At 33.8% G+C, this 24,616-nt stretch overlaps 1 protein-coding gene across 3 annotated transcripts in view; it reads left to right on the top strand.

The window, feature by feature from the left end:
• The window catches only part of Pi3K59F (phosphatidylinositol 3-kinase 59F), a 109,392-nt gene that overhangs the window by 75,569 nt on the left and 9,207 nt on the right, over positions 1 to 24,616 (top strand). For 2 of the 3 annotated variants that reach the window (XM_081733632.1, XM_081733634.1), the window contains 8 exons: positions 8,732 to 8,845; positions 9,751 to 9,909; positions 10,710 to 10,805; positions 14,184 to 14,381; positions 15,852 to 16,037; positions 17,861 to 18,027; positions 21,466 to 21,723; positions 23,312 to 23,408. In XM_081733632.1, the coding sequence (XP_081589758.1) occupies positions 8,732 to 8,845; positions 9,751 to 9,909; positions 10,710 to 10,805; positions 14,184 to 14,381; positions 15,852 to 16,037; positions 17,861 to 18,027; positions 21,466 to 21,723; positions 23,312 to 23,408 (1,275 nt within the window). Of the gene's footprint in view, positions 1 to 2,531; positions 3,070 to 8,731; positions 8,846 to 9,750; positions 9,910 to 10,709; positions 10,806 to 14,183; positions 14,382 to 15,851; positions 16,038 to 17,860; positions 18,028 to 21,465; positions 21,724 to 23,311; positions 23,409 to 24,616 lie in introns of those variants that run through there. The other variant, XM_081733633.1, reaches the window with a different exon arrangement.

The raw sequence follows: 24,616 nt of genomic DNA, 5'->3' as shown, positions 1-24,616 counted from the left end.
TTTAATATCATAAACTTTATGAAAAAGATCTAGTTAACTGATTTATTTAAAGTACTCGTACTTAAAATGTTTGTCTCTGTTAAACGTGAAATCACACACAACCGTAAATAAAAGATTTGAAAGCCATAGTTATACGTTGGAGCTCGGGCGCTTTTAATTGCCATTGTAGCATTTTAATAGGTAGATATATAGTTATTTTACTTTAGCTATAAATACGAATCATTGAATATAACTTTAACTTGGATATGTAAATTGAATATTACTTAGAAATGAAAAGGGATGGTTGGATTATTATGTTAGCTAACGTTCTATTGCTTATTAAAGGACAATGGCATATTTCTTAAATTGAACAGATTCTGTCTTACAGCTCTTATGTTAGCACTTCTTGGGGAATACTCATTCCTAATATTGGCATGTGCAATTGAGCATTAACAGAAATCTGTAACACACTAATAAACACTCAAAACAACAATTAGAACATTAATATATATTTCTCACTAAATATTAGGACCCATTGAATTAAATTATGTATGAATCATAAGACTAATTGGGTAGTACTGTATAGTGTAATATCTATTAAAAATTTACAAATAACAATGTTTTTTTTTTTTTTTTTTGCCTGTCAGGAGACCTAGCAAAAATCAATCATAGCCATTGTCATCATCATAACAAAAGGAAAATGAATAGGAAGGTAACAGGAAGCTTACTGACCTGGAGGTGTTCTGCCATCTTGCAAAGCTTTAACGTAGAATTGACAACAGATGAAATCGTCAAGAGCCTAACATGATCTGTTATTGAAAATTGAGGCTTTATATACCATTTTGGCATAACACTTTCACCAAAAGTTGTTTGTTTCCTATTCTAAGGCTGATGTAAGCCTCTGACGTCTGCCAAAGAATATTTCTATTGCTTTTCATATTTTGTAAATGTGGCTTAAAAAGTTTTAATTATACTCAAATAAATTATACTGAAAATTAATTATACAATACAGCAGGACGCAATTTAGAAGTCTACTTACAATGAAATATTAATAAAAGACCAGCTGAATCTGCGCTCTCTACACGGCGCATCGTTCACATATGAGTATGAATCTCCTTGTCATTTCCCACAACATCTGTACCTATCCCTTTACAGACACAAGTGAACAAAGTCTTTTAAAAACCGACAAGGAATATCATAAAGGGGAGATTTTTCGATTATTTTTTCAATACCTCGCACCGTTTGCAAGATTTGAACCTACTTCCAGTTGGAGTTTCTAATTCATGTATAATCAGTGTTTTCTGTCTTCTTTCATGCAGTATGTATCATAATAAGCAAATACATTACACTCACAATTAATTATGATGTCAGTGATATATGGTATTCATTGGGCAAAACACTCCAAACAATACAGATTCATTAGACTGGAGAAATAATTATCCTTCGTTTTTTATCATCATTTGGACATGAAAAAACGCCTGAGAGGTATACTACTTCCGCATACAATCATGTGGTGTTGGATTATATAACTCATAGAATATGGTTTATTTTTTTAAAATGTCAACACTTCCAGTGTACCTCTAAAAAGTATAATAAAGAAATAACGGTCATATTTTTTCTTTAATATTCAATTAGAACTGGACAATCTATACGAAATTTGGAATCGACTAGAGAAAACGGCACGTTTCTAGCACGTTGTAGTTTTCGAGATCTCATTGTTGAAAGGATTGGAGACAAACATATAAACCTAGCATTTTAATATATAGATGTACGATGCGGTATTTTCATACTAAATTCTTATTACGTGCACTGTGTTGTTATTGTGAACTATAGGTCCCTGTAGAAACGAAGAGCTATATCCAGTGGTGATTGTAGGCGATTTCCTCCGGTGGACTTTCAATACACGGGGGACAAAACTAATACTGCGAAAATACAAGTAACCCATATTGATCACGATTGGAGATGTGCTGCGGGGAAATTTCTTCCCCCTCCCCGGGACACCTACTGGTTATAACTTATTAAATTGTCGGTGCATCTGTTCCTACCTGCACCATATTGCTTTTAGAGTTCGCTTCCTCTTAAATCGTGTATTGTAGCTTCCTATTTTGACGACTACGGTCAGTAGGAAAAACTTCCTTCACTGGGAATCGAACTCGGAACCCAAGGCACAAGCGCTAACGACTCGCTTGCATATTCTTTTCTCAACTGTGTTTGTGTGCAAATATAGAAAACTTAAGTTTCTATCTATTTAGTGAATTAATAGTAATAAATAATAATTGTAGGTGGAAATCTAGGCTGCAACTTCAAATATAACAAGCCTATTTATACGTATTTGAGGAAGCTTATCACGTAGAGCTAGGATCACACAGATGCCGAGGGAGGAGTGTTGTGTCACTATTGTTATTCGCTGCTGATAAGATTCCCAGACTTTGAATTCCTGTGCCTCTATCGTTTTGATAAAAGTTTGTCATGTGGATGTTTATCTTGTATTCAGTGATCCTTGTTGTATCATAGATAAGCTATCAGAGTATAAATTCACAGGTAGCGTTTTTTATTCAGTCACTTTTGAGCTGGATGGAGAACACGTTTATCGTTAATGCTGTTCCTCTGAAGGAGGGAAATTTGTATTCCGATGTAGTACTGAAATTTAGCATCGAGGCTCCTGCCGGAAAGGGGATCACTTAATTTTTTATTTCAATTTTGTAACCACGAATTTATTCAGTTGCTTTTTGGGAGAGAAAATAATTTTTACAATCCTAAATATTTATCCAAATGCGAAGCAGTCACATGTATGTCATTTACTTAATGGTAGCAATTTAAGTACAATTTTGGACACACAAATATGTGTACCGTTTGGGATTATTAGGTGAAGGGAAACAAACCAATTATTTCGGTGATAGGTTATTGTTTAGTTGTAATATTCACGAAAATAAGTAGCAAATAAAAATGCTGTGGTTTGCAAAGAAGCAACAACCAACGAAATTTCGCAAACAGGATGAATTTGCAATCAAACCAACGTGGTGGGAAGTGTTCCAAAGCGAAACTTACACTCAAGCACCGGAAGTTCACCTCAATCTTCCAGATATTACGGTAAGATTTATATTGATATATATTTACGTTTTTCTTACTTTATTTGTGTGTATGTGAGAGAGGAGGAAGAGAAAGAAAGAAAGAAAAGATTTGTGTACAATTAACTATTAATTTGATGTCTCTGGATTTCGTATTAAGTTTTGTAACAATGATCTCAAGTTGCTTATTTGTACACTTACCTTCGTACACCTTGACAGATATCCGGTATTTATATTCTTTAATCAGTTTCCTGTTTTCAGGTGCTACTACAGTTTCTCTATCCTCCTATCCCCGTATAAAACAGCCGTTCATTTATTATATTTACGTTATGGTCATAGTGCTATGCAAACTTTCTTTTCAACTTTTTAATACATAATCGAATATGCTTCCTTGTTTGTGCTTTTAGATATTAGATCTCTCTTTCCAGTACATAAATACAATTTAACGTGGATTTAGTACTACACATTGCATCTCCGGGATCGAACCCCAGACCACACGTACTTCAGTATTGATTTAATGTTCTCTTCATCGTCTTAGAGGTCGTAGTGATTCACCTCTGCTGTGAAGGGTCGCTGTTTCGATCCAAGGTAGATAATATCATGTTCGTTTTTACTGTCATTTTCTTCGCTTCATCAATTCTTTCATTAATAATTTGTAATTATCATTTCTCTCCTGTTGCCTACAAGGCGTAAGTTGAGGACTTTAAATATTTCTCTTATTATTATTATCATTATCAATGACAGGAATTACTGTCTTCTATAAATACCCACAGTCTTTTATGGATAGCCCAATAATGATAAACATTTACGTGACATTCAAAGAAATTCTTTCTTTATCCTAATTTTTAGGACAGATTTGTCCTCAAAAGTAATTGATTTAGAGCTTTTAACATCTCTTTCCAGCAGCGAGGCTATGTGAGACATGGATTTAGAGTTTTAACGTAGATTCGAACCACGTAAGCTTAATTGAACCTTGGGCCTCAACGCACCGAAGGCGTGTACAGTAAATATTGCCAGGAGAAAGGGAGCTCTTTAGAAGATAATAAAGTGGGGATAAATTTGTTAAGATTGGCAACAATAATGCGAAATTGTAGAAGCTCCAAGTTTTATTATTGGTGTTATTTATTCATAGAATGTTATTTTGTCTCAAAAATTGCAAATGCACATCGTATGCGAAATACAAGGAAACATTTCTTACATACTATACTATCAAGATTATTTATTACAATGTATTGAAGTATACTCTATGAATTGGCGTGGGAGACCCGGGTTCGATTCCCGGTGGAAGCTCATGTGGTTCGAATTCCACGTTAATCAGTAGGTAGCCTCGCTGCTGAGCGGGACGTTAAAATCAATTCAATATACTCTATAAAATGTGAATTACGAATAGGAAACAAGTTAACTCAATTTATTATTCTATTAGATAATTGTTATAATAATAATAATAATAATAATAATAATAATAATAATAATAATAATAATAATAATAATGGTAAAAAAAATCACATATGCAACACAGAAAATAATACTTCAGTAATATATTATAATTATATTAAAATTTGGCTTTTTCCGAGATTTTGTTGGAGCAATATTGTTATTGATCATTGAAGCAGTTACACCGCATAAAAATGCGAGAAAATAAATTCTGACGGTTGAACAATACTTATAGTAGACCCATGATAACTTTTATTCAGTAATAATCTGAAATATCATTCTGATATCTGTTCAACTGTGTAGATTTTGGGTTGTTTTCATTCCGGTTCATTGTGTGTATGTAGTGTTGCAACATTAAAATAAAAATAGATTCACCTTTATCTGTATATACGAGTATATATTTAGATGTACTTTTCGACTTGTGTGATCTTCGTTCTATAGTGTCATTTCTGGTATATATAGATAAATACTGATGATTCTATCGTATTATTCCAGTCAATATCTCGTTGGTTGCACATCAACAGCCAAATAGTATGTAGCATAGTATTATAGTTAAAATTTATCGTATTAACAATATATTCATTACCAACCACTTTAATGTAACAGAATTTATAACCAGTGAAGGCCGTATGTTCCGATTTTTGGAAATATCAGTTTATAAAGGACTCTATAAGACGTAATAATAGGTACAGTTTTATATTATTACATTCAGTTTCTATGTAAGTTTGTATTTGTTATTAAATAGTATTTCCTGCTGTAAGCATTTTAAACAAATAGAGTGGTAGAATCTGTTCACTTCCTTGGGTTCAAATATACATTTTTTTTTTTTTTAAGAACCTATCTATTAAATTGACTTCATGTTATTTAATCTAATAATACGATATAGTCTAACTTGTCTGAGTTTAAAAGCTTAAAATGAGTGTGAATGAATGAGCACTTTTTTGTCAGATTGGCTGAGTTTGTTAATTTGACTCAAATGTAGACAAGACGTTGACTATTCTTTTTTAAAAAAAAATGCAAGTTGAAGTAATGCAACTATATTTTCACACGGATGTGTTATTTAAAACAATATTGTCCGTATTATTTTCATTTCCAGAAATACAGATATGGCAGATAAAGTTGATTGTTTATCTAACAATGGAGAAATCCAACGATTGTTTATTTAACAATGGTGGCCTCGAACAATGAAACTAACAACAATATGTGAAATTGACTGGTACCATTCAGTAGATATCTCTGTGCTAATCCAATGGGTGTGCCAAGTTTGGTCAGTTTGTGGTAGAAAGTGTGGCAGATAAAGTTGATTGTTTATTTAACAATGGTGGCCTCTAACAATGAAACTAACAACAATATGTGGAATCCACACGTACCATTCCCTAGATATTTCAGTCTTAAATGGGTGTGCAAAGTTTGGTCAGTTTCTGGTAGAAAGTACGGCAGATAACGTTGATTGTTTACTTAACAATGGTGGCCTCTAACAATGAAACTAATAACAATATGTGAAATCGACACGTACCATTCCCTAGATTTTGTAACGTCCATTAACCAGATTATATCCGTTTTTTCTTAATTTTTGAACTGTTTATTTTATATTTGATTGTTTTAATTTTATTAGTTGTATATGTTAACATTGGTGACGGTGGCGCCATCTATCGTTTTAGACACAAACTGTTTGGACGTTCTGAATAACCTTAACAGATTTCCAGTTACAGCCTGAGAGGCCTGGAATTAATAATCTAAACTATAACAACAACAAGAGGGGGGGAGTCGTGCAGTGCTTATGTTTAAAGTATCATGCCAGAACTGAAAAGGAAGAACCTGTCATGATGGCCAGCTACCAGATTCGAATCCGGGTCCTCCTGATTGCGAAGCAAGAATACTAACCACTAGCCTAATATAAATTGTTATACTTTAATAGTATATGGCGAGTATTCAGCTTGTTTATCCTTACCAAATATATCGTATTTAATTGACAGAAGTTCAAAGAATAATAGAATTCATTGGAATTAGGTGTGAAAAAGTGTGAGTGGGCCGATATAAGAAAATAACGATTGCTTCCTCCATTGCTTATAATATATGTTCAATTATTTTGATATCGTATTTTTGTTGTAACTTGTTAGACTGCAGAAGACCTGCCATTCTCGCATCATCTCTAATGTACATTCCATGTAACCGTGTTTATCTATATATTAAAATGCTAGATTTATATGTTTGTGGTCAAGAAAAGTTAATATGTTTGTAGCCAATCCTTTCAACAGTGAGTTCTCGGGAACCATAGGCCCTAGAAAGATGCCGCTTTCGCTGGTCGATTCCAAATTTTGTGTAGATGTGCCAGTTCTCATTTAAATTTTCTTAAAACTTGTCCTTATTTTTCTATTCCATATTTTAGGCGTCGTTTTGACCCTGTTAGTTTAATATTGCCACTAGGATGTTAAGGTTGATATCCTTGTGAAAGGCAACCAGTAGAGAAGCTACGTATAGCGAGTTGATGGACATTTCAGGCACTTTGCTTTAATCTGAATGACAAACCCTATTGCAAGCTGGCAACTTCGAAGGGTTGGGGACCCACAATGAGGCGTACTTGGATATGGAATTATAAGAAAAAATATTTACATTTAGTATCAGCTATCACTTATTCAAGTTTGCCACAAACTCACCCCAACATTCTGTATACTACATTTATATGTTTGTCTATAGCCCTTTGAGAGTCGTCTTCTCCTTTGCGCTGTGGAAATAGTGCAGGTTCAACTAGTATATTCTTAAAATTTCACTCACTCTTTGATATTGCGAAAACGTACTTTTCTAGACTGTACAACAAATCACTTTTAAAATTGATATGAGTTGAATAGATATAGATATCCTGTTCGACATTTGTTTGCTAACCTATTTAACACAAAGTTCCAGATGTTGTAATTAAGTATGAATATTCTGATAAGTAGTATTCTAAGAAGACACATGTTAAGATTTCTTTTCATTATACTTTACACTCGAACTTGGCACTTTTCTTTGTTCTTTCTTATCTCCATTGCTACTTAACCTACATACTTCACCTTTGCATGACGTGTTAAGACATTGAACAAAGTATGTTGGAATTCTAAGAGATTTATTATTTCCATTTTTAAATTTGTACTGGTTTTAACTGGTTTCAAATTAACAAATACTTTTTTTAAAAAAGTTATAGTATTATATCCTACATATGTTAACTAAATTAAGTATACAATATGTTAATGATTTTTTAGCTATTTAATTAATTTTTAATGTAAACTTTGAAATGTTATCTCGCGATGTTATCGATTGTAAGTGGGATTTCCGCGTTGATTAGTGCTACACAGCACATAGCAACAAAACTCATATTGGGACGAAAGAAGATTTTTAAGAAAAATCGAAAATTGATTGTAGCGAAATATAAATGAAATGTTCATAGTTCACTTCTGAATGTTAAATTTCTATATACAAATTGAAGAATTTTTCAGCACCTTGTTAAAATATGTGTGTGTAGAATTTATTGATAGCATTGTTAGTAATAATAATCTCCAATATGTTACATTAAGAATATTAAATCATTCATTTCCGTATAGTAATTCCTCATAATAGAAAATAAAGTTTCTAAGGGAATACAATATATGTAAAAAGATGAAGTTTGAAGTGGATTATTAAAACTAATAATCCAATGATAATTCTACTTCGTCATAACAGAAAGTAACTTCTGTGTACAGAAAATGCGTTATTATAACATACCTTTCCTGCGTTGGCTAGTGAATATAAGATTAGAAATTGTTTTTTTCTGAGTTTATAGATACTCCTAAACTATGAGCTAACGAATTTTTGGAGTTTTTGTGTTCCTTCAATCGTAGATTTAAAAAAAAAAAAATAAATTAAAAGTTAACTATTAAATAAACGTGTTTAGCAAGTTATTCCGTGTAGGCTAAAGAAGAAACAAGCAAACTAAAACTAGCCGTCGTGAAACTACAACCGCTCAAGAAATATTGTTGCCCAAATGGTCTAGACTGGTAACGTCTGGCAGCACGTCGGTTTCCAGCGCCATTATTTCTAGCTGCGATGATAAAGAGGTTGCTGAAGTAGTCCGGCGAAGCTCCGAACATGTAAACTGGGATTAAGCGTTGATTTATAATTCGGTAATCCTCGATTATGGTGACTTCTGTTATAAAGTTTTCTTGCTATGAATAGTTTAGTTTAGTTTCCATTCGTATATTTGTAATTAACCATAATATTATGAACTTTTTCCACAGGGAATGGTAGATCTGAGAGTATGGCCAAATCAAGTGGCAGACGGGAATATTCCAACGACCACCCCAGGGAAGGGAAGAGACCATGGGAAAGAGCAAATGCAGCGGTTGGCTAAGGTGAGTATTTTGTTAATAACATCAGGCTATTCCGTATCTCTTTATTGCGTAAAACTCCAGTAATGGCTTAAACAATAGTGGTCAATCATAGAAGTGGTATCTAAACTTATACATCATAGCATATCTCTAATATGTGTTTCTTTCTTCGTTAGAATTTCCTCATACCTGTTCTTAGTTTTTAAACAGTACTAAAGTGTAAGGCCTGCAGTCTGTGACACATACATTTTTTGATTAGTTTTTTACTGCATACATAAGAAGAAATTAGTTGAATATAATTATTTAAATATATAGGACTATAAAACAAATCAGTTGAAGCACTTATTCTAAGACAGATTGCGTAGCTTGACTTTCTACGCAAAAGTTAAAAATTAAATTTTTATGAGTTCATGTATAAAGAATATGGCCACTCGATGTTTTTAAAGAATAAAAAATATTGATATACTTTGAAGAGATGAAGCTATGCTGTTCTTTGTACTGGGTACAATAAGACAGGAATTTTAAACATACAAGAGATTTAATTAAGAAACAGTGATTAAATTATAATAACTGAAATTTGACAACCTTACATCTATAACACAAACTATCAAAAGTTGATAAAGCATTTTGTATAACAGCTTCAAATACTCTCCTGTCTCTTGATATAACTGAGTACATGAGCTTTTTGAGTTTCTTTCATTTACCACAGCATGGTTGCGTATTTACATTTACTCTTTACATTGATAAATGTAACATAAATAAGGTATGTTATTTGGTTAGGATGTGTGTTGACTACAATTTTTTAGAAGAGCAATAAACTGCAGCTGAATTTCATACTTTCAATAAAGACGCTTGTGTTCTTTGCAGCTTGGATTATAGCGTTTTCAATATATCCTGTAACCTTGTTTTCAAATTGTGTTTATTTGCAGTTAGTGAAGAAGCATAGAAATGGCCACGTGACAAAAGTGGATTGGTTGGACAGATTGACTTTCCGGGAAATAGGAATGATCAATGAGAAAGAGAAGAGGAAATCCGACTACATGTATGTGATGGTCGAGTTCCCTGTTGTTGAATTCGAAGGAATTCCAGTAAGTATCTTTGGTTGTAACATACTTCAAAGAAATATTCGACCTTTACTTTTGTGTATGTATCAATCTTTCATGATATCCGCCATTACCTCGTATTTGTAAAAATGTTCATGGTATTGGTCAATATAATACAGAGAAAGTATTTGGTATAATAGTTTAGAAATGGCTTTGTCTGAATTGATAATGTTGATAATGCTAACGATACACTTACATTTCGTGATTCAAATATTTACTGAAATATACATTCAGCTAATTGTGAGTTATATACCGGCGGTAGTTTTAAGTACTTTTCTTATTAAGATTCCATGCATTTGTTATGGTTCTTCATTACAACGTATTTTCCAGCTTTGATTTCGATTAAAAAATAATAAATTTTGTAAACAATAAAAACATAACAAAATAGGCAAAAGCGCCTTGCATCGAATTTTAGTTTCTTAAAAAGAAGTTTTGTTTTGTCAATTTCTGTACTAAAATTTATTTTTAAAAAAAGCCATTTTGAAAATATACCTAATTAAAGAATAGATGTTTTTGAAGTGAAAATACTTTGATCGTTAGAGTTGGAGTTCTAACAATCCAGAAGTGCATCATTAATTTTACTATATCGCAATCTCATATTCAGCCATTTTTTCTTCTTGTAATGTCTGAATAAGTTAGTTAATTTAGATTAATGAGAAGTTTATAAGATGAATTGTTGAGTGGTTGACTGTGAAATGTAGATTATATTCCATTAATAACATGAAGTAAACTAAATTTGCCAAAAGACTATTTTATTTTGTAATTGCGTATCTTTAACCTTACAGCACTCCGTGGTGTATTACGAAAAGGACGGGGATGAAGTTTATCAGTTCAGAGTGCAGGCTGACATCGTTACTGTTCCTGATCACGAAATTTTGCAGGTGAGCAACAGGGTTTTATATTTCAATTTTTTATTTTATATTAACTAAAATTTATTTAAGTTCATAAATCTGTGCTCAAAGAAAAACTTGTTTTTGAGAAGTTACTACTAGAGCTTGTAGGATTTCATATTAAGCCAACGGATAAAAATAGAATGACAATAGAAACCAGGAACATGTAGAACGTATTTGTAGTCAAAAAGCAGTTTATAACCGTATTGTATACACAGCATAAGGAGAAAGAAATAATGTACCAGTATTGTCAAAGAAAAGTAAATAAACCTTGTTTAAAGAGAGAAAAATGTCTTTATCAAGAAATGTTTATTTGGTCTAGGAATTAATTCGTGCGGGTGGACAAGAGATGGCGCAACGAACGGAGCGTCCCACAGTTCCGTGTATCCACACATGTGTTGCAAACCCCTGTCATCGCGTATCGTTCGTAGTATAGGGCAGTGGATTAAAGCGTCAACAACACCAGTTTGTAGTTAAGTGAACATGGCGCAATTTGTGCCTGATAAAGTGTTTTTGCGGGGTGTCCTGCTGCATTACTTTAACATGCAGAAAAGTGCGACTGAAAGTCATCGTATTTTGGTGGAAGTGTATGGTGACCATGCTCTAGCTGAGCGAACGTGTCAGAAGCGGTTTGCACGGTTTAGAAGTGGTGATTTCGGCTTGGCCGACCAAGAGCGAGCTGGACAGCCAAAAAAATTTCAAGACGAAGAATTGACGCATTGCTCGAGCAGGATTCGTGTCAAACGCAGGAACAACTTGCAGCAGCATTAGGCGTTGATCAAACAACAGTCTCCAAACGCTTGAAAGCCATGGGAATGATTCAAAAGATGTCACATTGGGTTCCACATGAATTGAAAGACAGAGACGTTGAAAGACGAAAAACCATTTGCGAATTGCTGCTTCAACGACAGAGCAGAAAGGGGTTTCTGCATCGAGTTATTACGGGTGATGAGAAGTGGATCCATTACGAGAACCCTAAACGAAAAAAAGCCTGGGTGAAACCAGGTGAACCAGGTCCATCACAACCAAAACGAGATATTCACTGTGCAAAGGTTATGCTGTGCATATGGTGGGATATGAAAGGTGTGGTGTACTATGAGCTGCTGCAACCGGGTGAAACTATGAATGGAGAACGTTATCGACGACAATTAATGCGTTTGAAGCAAGCTCTGGCCAGAACACGACCAGAATGGGAGAACAGACATGATAAACTTATTGTTCAACATGATAACGCTCGCCCACATGTCGCAAAACCGGTCAAAACCTATTTAGAAAATGTCGGATGGGAAGTTTTACCCCACCCGCCGTATTCACCAGACGTTGCTCCTTCGGACTACTACTTGTTCGATTGCATGAACAACGATTTGATTGGACAGCGGTTTACTTCTTCAGAAGATATCGAAACATGGGTCTCTGACTGGATCGCTTCCAAGGATGAGGACTTCTTTCGCCACGGAATCCGTACATTGCCTGACAGATGGGCGAAAGTGGTGGCTAGCGATGGACAATATTTTTCTTAAGGTATTTATGTATTTTGTGTTTGTACTACAGCTTCAATGTGTGCGTACCAACCGCCCGAATTAATTCCTAGACCAAATATATCCATGCCATTATTAAAATAACATACTAGTTATATTAGATCCCGGTACTAGTTTTGTTAGTGTGGCTAGTTAAATGTCTCCCATCAACTAGACGGCCTGAGTTCGATCCCGATGGGAGCGGGAAAGTTCTTTTTTTACCGTCGTACTAGTGCGGGTCTGAGGTTCATCCAGGCTCTTTAAAATGCGTACTAGGGCCAAGCAGATACACCGAAATTATTTCTGCATGGGTTCAAAGCTTTTGGGACGTCCAAATTCAATATGGAGATAAATTATAACAAAATTTGTAAAATTACTCCTAAAATTAAAGTCGTCAGGACGTACATCTCTGCCTGGTGCAACTTGGAAAAATAAAGGAGGCCGGACCGGAAGTGATTGTGGAAGTCAAAGAAGTTTAAATCGTTTATCTCCACACACAGCTCTTGGACCTTCATGACCTGTCCCGAAAGGGGGGGGGGGACTAGTTTATTTTATTACTATTTTTGTTAGGCATTTCTGCTATAAGAAGAGTACAAGAGTAAGAAAGTATGTGGAGTAAATGTGGAGAAAATTCTTTTAAAATAAGAAAAATTCTAAAGTCATTTTATTTTTGAGAAGAGACGCTATATTTTAAAATTGAGCGAAAATGAATATGATAAAAATCTGGTAATGCAAAAGCAGTTAGTCTCTTACCCAGGTCGGAAATAGCAAGACCATGGCAAGTCTACCTAACAGTTCACTAACACGATACATTTTCTCTTTGTTTAATTTCTTGCTTCTGTATAGTCTAGTCTTCAGGTGGTATAAATCCCGAACAGTATATTTGTTAGTGATATTGCGAATGTAATCTACGTAAAATCTTTTGCGCAAAAATAGTTTTCAAGCATCTCTTTATATATATATTGCCGGTGGGAGTTCATATTGGTTCGGATCCCAAGTTAAGCAGTAAGTTCACTTCTTATATAGCCTCGGTTCTGAACAGACGCTAAACTCCAAATAAACCACAATCTACTGTATTTAGAGAAAATAATCGGAATTATAAAATATATTGTAATGTCTTAGAGGTAGAGTCAATAACAGTCTAGATATTTCCCCTTCACCAATTTTTATTACAAAATCTAAATACAGTTATCTTTGAATTTTACAAAGAGTAATTTAATAATGTCTTCCTTTAAAACGACCAAGATGAAGGAGAAAGGTGTTTTCCACTGTGCCCCTTTTGCTCAAAGCAGTCTCTAGAGCATCTGCAGGTTTTGGGTGAACTTGTAGGAAAACCTCCTCAACCCAAAACAGCTTCGCGAGGTTTTGTTGTGGTTAGGACCCCTAGTCCGTGGCGACCTCGGGTTTAGTTTTAGGTGTACTCCCTAGTCCGTGGCGACCTCAGAAGTGGGTGTAGGTTGTTTGATCAGTGGTCAGACTAATAACTGGTTCCTCCTCGGGCCCCGCTGTCCTAGTTTCGTGTCTTCCTGGTTGTAGCTTTCATCTGCTTATACTGTTTGTAAGTAGTAGCACGTGTTGTAGTAACACGTGCTTGCGCTGAAGGTGGGGATCCGTACAGTATGAATAAAATAATTCTCCATTGAAATAGGTATGGTTGATATATTTTTTTTAATAATCGTTGTCGTTATGGACTAAAGGCTGAGAAAGAGAAAATTATTTACAGTATTCTATAGTAACTTTAAAGTACATATTTTTTCAGTACGAGTAATGAAAAACAAAAAAATTAAAATATCTGTAGATTGTAATGCAGTATAAAGTTGCCAGTATTTATTTATTCTTTTACACTTCACAGGAAAATTTGGTGGAAAATAAGCACCACAAACTTGCGCGTAGCCTTCGAAGTGGTGTGTCAGATAAAGATTTGAAGCCTAATGCCAGTGTGCGAGATTTGCTAAATACAATTGTTGGCTATCCACCAACCAAACAACTTACCACGGAGGAGCAAGACTTAGTATGGAAATTCCGCTTTTATCTCAGCAATCAGAAAAAGGTTTGTATTATTTTTCAATTTATTCAGTTTTTTGATCTTGTTTTGTGTTCTTTATAAGTTGCGAGAAACAAATGTTTTTTAAATTTTGGAAGACGAAAGAACTTCAAGATAAGCTAAACATCCCAATAACATGAATCGGAAATAGTTTCGTTTTGAAGAAATGATGTAATTATGATACAGTTAATTTCGTGGCAAAATAATTTAATTGCAAGCTGGATTATCAGATAAGTAGTATAGAAAAACTCAAAATATTCTCCCTTGTTCTTTCAGAGCTCTTTAAGCGATTTCTCGAAGGAAATTTTTAAATTACTGCTCAGGATTGGAAGTAAAAACGGAATATTTTTTGCTCTACTTTCTAACACAGCCACCAAGACTGTTTTTGTTAATATTTTCCCAGGCCAGGAGCATTTTTATGACGTTTGCGATTAGTTATTTTCTAAAATATGGTAAAATGTCTTTTGTGTATTATTTTAATATTTACTGCTGTGTAAAAATCGATGAACAAGATTGTATGTATAGAAGCTATACCCACCTTTTGATACAAGACAGAATACGTATATATATGTAATACATATGACTTCCCAGGAAATACCTGTTGTATATTAGATTTATATACAGGCTATACATTGCAGGTAGCGTGCGAATCATTCACCCTAGGCGCCATTTTCGTTTTCTTCAAAATAATTGTGAAACAAATTAAAATATTAAATAGTGACCTCAAATTTAGGTTTTTTTGATGGATTCGAACATGTTATTTATAACTGAGAAGCGCGTCATGATCTTGTTGTAAGTTGTAAAATAGTCGTGACGCATTTCTCATTGTCAGCTATAACAAAAATGTTTAAAGCTATTCAGCTACAGAACTTTCTAAATTCTAGAGTGCTATGTTCTTCAAATTTTAATTTTGTCGTGTGTTTTACAGGTAGTTTGAGGGAAAAGAAACATGGCGCAAATTGTAGTTTAAATGACTCTTTAGAAATTTAATACTAACAGTTCCTAATAAAGCGCAGTTACTTTCTCTTCGATAATTGATACTATATTGGCTAACATTAGTAATTGAGTTAAGTTGCCGTGAGATGTAGTATCTTACGATTTCAGACCGCAATAACCCAACAGATTCTGATCTCATAACTATGACTTTATTTTCTTTGATTGTTCTTTTTGACACATTATTTGTACTTCCTTTTTCTCCGTTATCTATAGTGTGTAAGTAATTCGGAACAATGATGGAACACAAATCTTGCAGATTGTTTACAGATTGCTAGCAGTTGTCCAATCTACCGGTTAGATTTTTGTCGTATTCCATTATTTTTTCAAAGTGTTAACAGTTGATGAGTACAGTGTAAATAAAATTATGATAAATTGGACTCTGAATGAGTACTTGTGTTAATCATTAATGTGTAAGCCATTAATGTCAATCAACGTAATAAAGTAGTTTGTGTAGTTATATTCTGTGTCCTGTATTTCTAGGCTCTAACAAAATTTTTGAAAAGCGTAAATTGGAAGGTACCGGGAGAAGTTCGCCAGTCCCTTGATATGCTAAAACAATGGGCTCCCATGGATGTAGAAGATGCGTTGGAATTGCTAAGTCCAAATTTTGCACATCCAGATGTGCGACGCTATGCAGTTACACGTCTAAAACAAGCCCCAGATGAGGTGAGTAGCTACTCGAAGGCATTTTGTTCCTTTAAATGAAACATGTGAAAATGGTACTTGTTTTTAACAGAAACAAAAATATTTGTAAACTTAGTTGACACCTTCTGACATGGTGAGAGATCGAATGACTGCTACTTCTAAATATTAATATATTAGGCCTTCAGAAAAGTTTTCTTATTAAAATTACTAAATTACTATATTGTAAATGCTATAATTTTCTAATTATCTATCACTTTATCAATTCGAATTTGATAACAACATCTATTAAATCGCATTCCATGGCTGCACTTTTATTGATGACATTGAAAACCAAAGAAATAAAGCTGAATGACTTTACAAATATGTAAATGAATATACCAAGTGTGAAATTTAAAGAACACATAAAAAATGAAAATAAGATTATTTAGTATTTGAAACAAATTATTTTTGAAGAACCTTAGTCAACAATGATTCCGTGTGAATGAAGGAAATTATTTCGCGAGATATCAGAAATAAACAAAAGGCCACGAAATTATTGTAAATGTGAGCCGGTAATTCACCCGTGTTCTTAATAAAAGGAAGTGAAGTTCATAAGTACTTATTCGGACAGAATCTTTTATTTACTCTCCAGCAGTATTACATAAATACTAACTTTTCTTTTTCATTTAAAGGCTACATCGCATGTTTTCGTTCAGCAATCAAAATAAGATGTGAACACTGCAGCAACTGAATTACTTATTTAAATTTTCAGTAGAAATATATATTTAGAAAAGTTTGAAATATATTATTATTACTAGATAATACTTAAGATAGAAAAGAAAATTACTAATTTAATTGTTAATACACATGTGAACTATATAAAATAGGCTGTATTCTTATTTCACATTTTTGCAAAACATATTTTTTATATAAACATAAAGACTTTTAACAGACAAAATATATGCTCTTTACACTTTGGAGATAAGCTACAAGATGCTTTTACTTGCGCTTATGATTAGCTGCAGACTGGATTCGATATTTTGAAAGATGTTAATTAATTCCTGTACTATAGCTACATTATTTTGAACTTCAGTCCTCGTTGGTACTCATCTGCTGAAATGAATCTTATTCCGGATACATTATTACATGTAAGTGATTGATCTAAACTGTAACATAATGCTTATTAGTGAAAATACAATTTTCAACGCATAAACGTAGTAGTATTGGAGCCGAGGATCAGAGTAGGCATTGCTGCCCGGGAAGGGGGGGGGGGGCGACCGGGGTGACGGCCTCGGGCGTCGAAGTAAGTTCTTACGCTTCGCGCCAACCATGGTGGCGCTGCGCGGCTGGTCTGTGATCTCATTCCTATGTACGGGGGCGCCGTCGTATACTCTCGCCCCGGGCGTTGATTTTCCATGGCACGGCACTGAAAGTAGGCACTTGTCTCATCTCAGTATTTTGTCCTCTATTTCCTTCCTTAGGTAGAAGTCAAAACCACGTACATAATATGGAACATCAAAAAAATATTGATAATCAACAAGTTCTTCAGACAGACTGAGCCTAGCCACTCAAAATCTGTTTCAGCATGACAGAAATGCTCACTGCCAGATGGTTAATATTTCATTCATTCACAGTTTCTCAAATTATTGAATAAATCATTGCATTTAAAAAATGAGTTAATTACGCGTCTCGTAAAAGAAAAAATGTAGATATTGAGACAAAATCAAAATGGTCAAAGTGCAGACAATCTCAAAACAAACTGATCTAATCACATTAATATAAAACAAAGTAACGAAATAGGATTATTATTATTTTCTGTCCTTCATCTTGTTACGCTTTTGTTACTAATTGCTTCGTCTTTGCAGGATTTGATGCTATATTTACTTCAGTTGGTTCAAGCACTTAAGTACGAGAACTTCGAGGAGATAAAAGAAGGGTATAAAAGCAGTCAATCAGGGAAGAGTTCGACACCTCGAAATAGCTCTCAGGGTTCTGAGGAAAAAGATACAGTGTCGCTTCTGGAAAAGGCGAAGTAAGTATTCGATGTTTCTAAATGACAACAGCATTTCTCATTTGCAGTGAATTTATACAGAAATTTAATTAACAGTACTGTGTGTTAGTATATATACGAGGCTTCATCAAAAAATACGCAGAATTTTCGTTTTTCTAGTCAATAAAAAACAATACTTGTGTTCATCAACATTAATTTTGTCCCTTCAAAATACATAGTCCCCACGTGTGCCAGAGCTTTTTCCGATCTTCAAATCACTTCTGGAACTTTTTTGGCCTTTTATGTCGTCAGTATTGTATATTGAAGCTGAGACAATAACGGTGGTGTTTTTTCCGAGAACTTCACGAATAAGCAGTGAAGTGGAGTGGCCCGAAATTCAACAACTTCAGAACAAATTTTGTTGCCACACGTCTCCTGACCAAAACATCCAAAAAGATTGATTAGCATAAGCCAAGATCATCATCGGCCTCTCTTATTGTGATTCAGTGATTGGTCATAATCATTGTCTTAATTTTTTCGATGTTGTCATTATTAGTTGTTAGTGTGCTAGGGCGAAAGGGCGCTCGTCGTCTTCAGGTCTTCCCAGTTCCATTGGAAATTTTTATACCACTTGTAAACGCTTTTATTTCATAGAAGACACGCCAAAATGAACATTTTCAATATGGTATTGCACTTTATTCCATTCTTAAAAGAATATTTACTGCAAATATTTTGTTGCACTTTTTACACTAGTAAAAATTCACCGAGCTTACAATGCTTGTAACATTTTCGACAGCCAATAATAAATTAAGCATTCAACATGGCTACCAAATCAAGATATGTCAAGGGCTAGTGTGCTATCTTAACACGACAACAAAAAATGTATCAATTGGACTTACACAGCCCGAATATTTTTGATCAAGCTTTGTGTACATATATTTGAGTCTCTAACAAATAGTGAGTTGTGGACCAAATAGGTGGAATGGAGGTTTGTAGGAAAATGTGTTTGTAGGGTTGCGACAAAACAGGAATGTGGAATCTTATGGGTTGTGAGTAACCGTGATCTAGAATAAATAGTAAAAGGAAGTGGTATTCTTGACATAATGGGTAGAGCATATTAATCATACCTACGTAGTATACAGCAAATTGCTAGGGCATGTTATAACACATCAGTAGTACTGTCATCTAATCTGCTAACTTGAGTAAGGATAAAGTGGAGGACACGATAGTTCAGTGGTAGAGCGCTTACATCTAGTGTGTGGACCCCTTGGTTCGATCTCGGGCCAAATAAGTTTGTAGTGGACAACATCATGTCCGTAGGTTTTCTCGGGGTACTCCCGTTTCCTCCCAGTTCCTCAATCCACCTATTCTTGCATCATCATTTACTTGTCTTTATCATCATGTCCCTTAGCCTAACGGGCATAATCGTCGGACGGCATAATAAGAATTGAAACATTTCTTTTTTTGAGTAAGGATAAAGAAAAGATACATAATACCCAGTCATTAATAATTCTACAAATATTATTAGGGTTTAATGCGGAAAAAATGTCCAAACACGAGACATACATCGGGCACTCTGTCGAACAAGTGTAAAAGCTTTTTCAGGCGAGCCATCCTGAGTGCGGTTTTCCTGGATTTTCCTCATTCACACCAGGCAAATGCTGGGATGATACCTCACATACAAGGTCCGAGGTTACTTCCTTCCTTCCCTTTCCTCGGATAGTGTGATCGCCGAGGGACGTCATCCCTCATACGTGACGGGCTAATATAGCCGTAGAGGTTGAAAGTCCAGAAATCTAAATCCTAATCCTAACGAGACATATATCAGTCAATGAAATCTGATTTAGCTGAACAAAATAATATGGGTGAGGGGACTACAATTCCCATGCGTAGTTTTCTAGAAAATTTAAAAAAACTAATAGTTTTGTAAAGCTAAAAATTACTGCTGTACGATTACTACGCCATCTGTTAGCATTAAAATGATACTGAAGTATGCACCCGTCAAGCTTTCCATTGTGACACTAACAATACACAGTATGGTTAATGAAATATTGCCACAAATTATTATTAACTCTTAGATTTTAGTTTTTGTTGAATTATAGTAATAAAATAACATGCATGAGAGTAAATTCTTATGTGTAGTTTCCGAGAAAACTCGAGTAAAAAGAATTATCATGATGTTAAAACGTATACCGGTCTTTGCCAGTCTGATGCAATTGATAGTGTTTATTCTGTTGGAATAGATTATTTATTTATTTATTTATGTACTGTGTATGAAAAATACGTCATTTTAAGTAGCAGATAGAATCTATTTTTGATTGATTTCTTCCAATAGTGATGCACATACTACTAATAATCAGTGTTGCCAGATTTTGCTACCAAATTTTTCTATTGGGCAGCGCGCTACTTTTTGGGCTAGTTTTAAATATATGCAGGCTATAACTCTTAAGATGCCGCTACTTTCCTATTTGCATGTATGAAATCAAAAATTATTAATTTTATATAATACAATAAAAGTTTTGTTTGTTGTGTATTCTATTCTAAATGAACAATAATTTTGCTGAAACTGACATATTCGATACTAGTTCAGTTCTTGTTCTAGTACTTTTTAACCTTCAGATCTGACACTAGACTTTTGTTGAGTTTGGATTGTGGCGGTATCACTGATCGTTTTGCGGTCCTCGTTAATGCCTATGCCTAATAGTTGTAGTAAACATAAACATCGCAAATTTAATTGTGTTACTGTATTATCCGTATTAACATAATGAATAAGTAGACTTACAATAAAAAATTCCAAAATTTATGGCTCGCAGATAAATAATTTAGCAAATGAATTAAAGAAGTGAGGCATAACGGTAAAGAGCACACTGTAAACGTTGTGTATTTCAGGGTCCACAATACTGAATTAAGCAAACGTATCTCCATAGAAATCAGAAAAGTCGCCCACTTTATACTATCACCTGGGGCTGCGGTGGCTCAGTGGTAGAGCGTTCACCTCTGGTGCTTGGGGTCCCGGGTTCGATCCCAGCCCCGCCAAGTGAACTTTGTGGTGGACAAACACCGTGTGCGTGGGTTTTCTCGGGGTTCTCCCGTTTCCTCCCACTTTCTTCATTCCACCACTTTCATTCATTACTCATCATCACCGTCTCCTTTAGCCTAATTGGCATAACCGTGGGACGTAAAACTCAAAGATTTCATTTCATTTTTTATACTATCACCGTCTGCCCAGTTCATTGCACTCTGCTTTTCTACTGCTTCTGACGCAGTGTGGAATTTGATAAAAGCTATAACTGCAAATAATTCATTTTTATGTTTGAGCTACAAATAATTCAAATCCGCTACTTTTGGAGCACAATATTGCTACTTTTTAATCTGCAGATCTGGCAACACTGCTTATAATGACATTAGATCTGAATAATATATATACATATATATTAGAATTTTTGTGTTATATAAAGTTATCATTTGTTTGCGTTGCAGAGAATTCACTGTAACTGAGACTTCAATGAAAAGATCGACCAGTTTAATTCCTACGGAATCCGCGACAACAACACGAGAAGCTCCTCAACTTCTTCGCACAAATTCTCTGATGGAGAACATGGCTGACCCATCATTTGTTCATCCTCTCATTGTAGAGGGAGAAGGAAAGAAAGAAGAGCAGGAACAACCTTGTGATCTGGCCACATTTCTCATCCAGAGGGCTTGTGAAAATTCTACACTTGCAAATTACTTTTATTGGTAAGTTCTTTGTTATTTACTAACATTTCCCTTCACTGCATTTCAGTTGTATTACTACTGTACTGTTTACCAAAAAAATTGAAATAAAACTATTTTATATTTCGCGGCGACGAAGTTCTGCTTTTTCTACTAAAATTCCAAAATGAAATTTCGTGACTTTTTCGGGACCTTTTCCTTCGCAAACCATAACATTTAGGAACATTCTCAAAAGCGAATTTGGGTGCGAATTGGGCCGAATTTTCATGCGTGCGATAGAAGTGTGGTTTGTTTGCGATTTGGTAGCATCTAAAGCCGACCAGATAATTTTTGGTGGTGAATTTTGACGTTTTATAGAACAAAGTTTTTCAGTCTATACTTATATTTGCACAGATAAAAAAAAAATTCGTGACCAAAAAGCTAAATTTCGTGACTTTTTCGTGACTTTCGTGACCGAGACACTCGGTTATATCCAGAAAATAGTGGCAATTTACGTAATTTCGCTTCTCACTGGAAGCTTCGTAAGTAACATTTCTTCTAGTTTCTCATACTGCAGTATATAATCATCCTCAAAGAGGATTTCTCTGTAAGATTTGAAGAACACAGTACCATTCGAAAACAATATTAAAGTTGCAGTACCACTTGTTACACCTCGCCTTATTATTTACTTATAGAATTTTGTTCATAAATATTGAAATTTCAAATTGAATGTCACTAATTGTGTTTAGAATGTATATTTATATATATTTTTTAACATATAAATGAAAAAATGTAATCATCCATTTCAAAGATGTGTCGTAAATGTTATAAAAAGAAAAAGCACTATAGCTTTCTCTCATTTATTTTGTTGGCCTAGACCAGTATTTTCCAACCCTTTCCTTTGATTGACACCCATTCGTTACCAATTTTATACGACATTCATTCATTGAATTGCAGAACATAGATTGTGTTGTAACAGAGATGTAAAGAAATAATAATTTGTTGTAAAGAAGTAATAATTTTTATAGGGAATTTCCCAACACAAAAGAAATACAAAAGTTTATATTTAGTTTATAGAAAGTTAACATTAGGAAAATTGTATCTTTGATAGTTCCACGACTGCTATGACTTCGAGAGCTTCAAATTTCACACTCTCGCGGATCATTGTGATTTCAAGACTTGAAAAGTTAAATCATAAGCCGATAGACAGCGCCAATGTACAATATTGAAACATAAACATTTATAACATCAATTGAATGCTACTCGCACAGACTGAAAATCAACATTTTGATCACGTGGTTAATACACTAAACGAAATGAATTAGTAGTTCATCGTTTGTTTACAGGCTGTTAGTGTTGAACATTTAGATATGTATAATCTTAACTTTACACTTTCAGTCATTAGTAAAATTTATGACATTACTTTAGTGATATTATGGAAGCTTTTTAAAGTTAAATATTTAATAAAATAAAATAGCGAATTTTTATATTACCCTAAAGTTAAAAGTTCTGTAAAAGTTAATGAAATACAAATTATATGTATGGATGTATATATATATATATATATATATATATATATATATATATAATTGAAATTACTATATTTAAACACGATATAATTTTCCCTTTGTAGGTACCTGCTAATAGAATGTGAAGACCAAGAACCAGCTGTAAAACAGGACTCTCGAGTGAGGGATATGTATCTCACAGTAATGAAAAGATTTTCACAGGTAAATTATCTGACAATCATTTATGTTCAGTTAAGAGAAACATCATCCGTTTAAAAAGTCCTATGTTCTCATTTTAGTATCCATAGTCCTTTATTATTATTTTAGCATCCATAAGTGGAATTGAATGAAAAAAAAATTTTTTTTCGGCAGTTTGAGGACTTAACAAGTTACCTTAATTCAAAACCAAATGATAGTATGAAAATGTTCTGTTTACTGTTTTGAGAATACGTCTTTAAAATTGGAGGGTATGTTTATTATTATTATTATTATTATTATTATTATTATTATTATTATTATTATTATTAGTAGTAGTAGTAGTAGTAGTAGTAGTAGTAGTAGTAGTAGTAGTAGTAGTAGTAGTAGTAGTAGTAGTAGTAGTAGTAGTAGTAGTAGTAGTAGTAGTAGTAGTAGTAGTAGTAGTAGTAGTAGTAGTAGTAGTAGTAGTAGTAGTAGTAGTAGTAGTAGTAGTAGTAGTAGTAGTAGTAGTAGTAGTAGTAGTAGTAGTAGTAGTAGTAGTAGTAGTAGTAGTAGTAGTAGTAGTAGTAGTAGTAGTAGTAGTAGTAGTAGTAGTAGTAGTAGTAGTAGTAGTAGTAGTAGTAGTAGTAGTAGTAGTAGTAGTAGTAGTAGTAGTAGTATTATTATTATTATTATTATTATTATTATTATTATTATTATTATACTTATTTTCAAGTTCGGCTACTTCGGTCCCCAGTAGACGTGTATGTGGTTTAGTTTTCATGCCTTGAGTCCATAAGTATCTATATTTCTCTTTAAATAAACGTTATTTTAAGGAACTTATTTTTTTAAAAAAAAAAAAAGTCTGTTCATCTAGAGTTGGATGTTTAAAAGTTTGGGAAAAAATGCACAATTTTGAAACTTGATAATCAAATATTGTGTCAAATTAAGCACAAACGAAATGTAGAGATATTAAATTAAGGATACTACTACAGTATGTTGTTTGACTTTCTTATAACTTAATAAAGGAAGAAAAAAGATGTAGAATTCAGTGCTCTACATGGTTTTGTTTTCGTCGAGATTCTTGGATATTGAATTGTTCATAACAAGTGACTACAATTTCAGGTATAAAATACATTCTCAATTCAGAGGCTGATTAAATATTCTGAGTAATAATCTAAGTTATCAGTCACTACTAATATTGCTGCTCGCAGCACGACATGTTATTACGAAGTATCAATAACCTAAATGTT

The sequence above is a fragment of the Thermobia domestica genome, chromosome 12, assembly GCF_964235325.1.
Source record: "Thermobia domestica chromosome 12, izTheDome1.hap1.1, whole genome shotgun sequence".
NCBI classification, from domain to species: Eukaryota; Metazoa; Arthropoda; class Insecta; order Zygentoma; family Lepismatidae; genus Thermobia; species Thermobia domestica.
The sequence above is the reverse complement of the archived record's forward strand: the minus strand, read 5'-3'. Positions and strand labels throughout refer to the sequence as shown.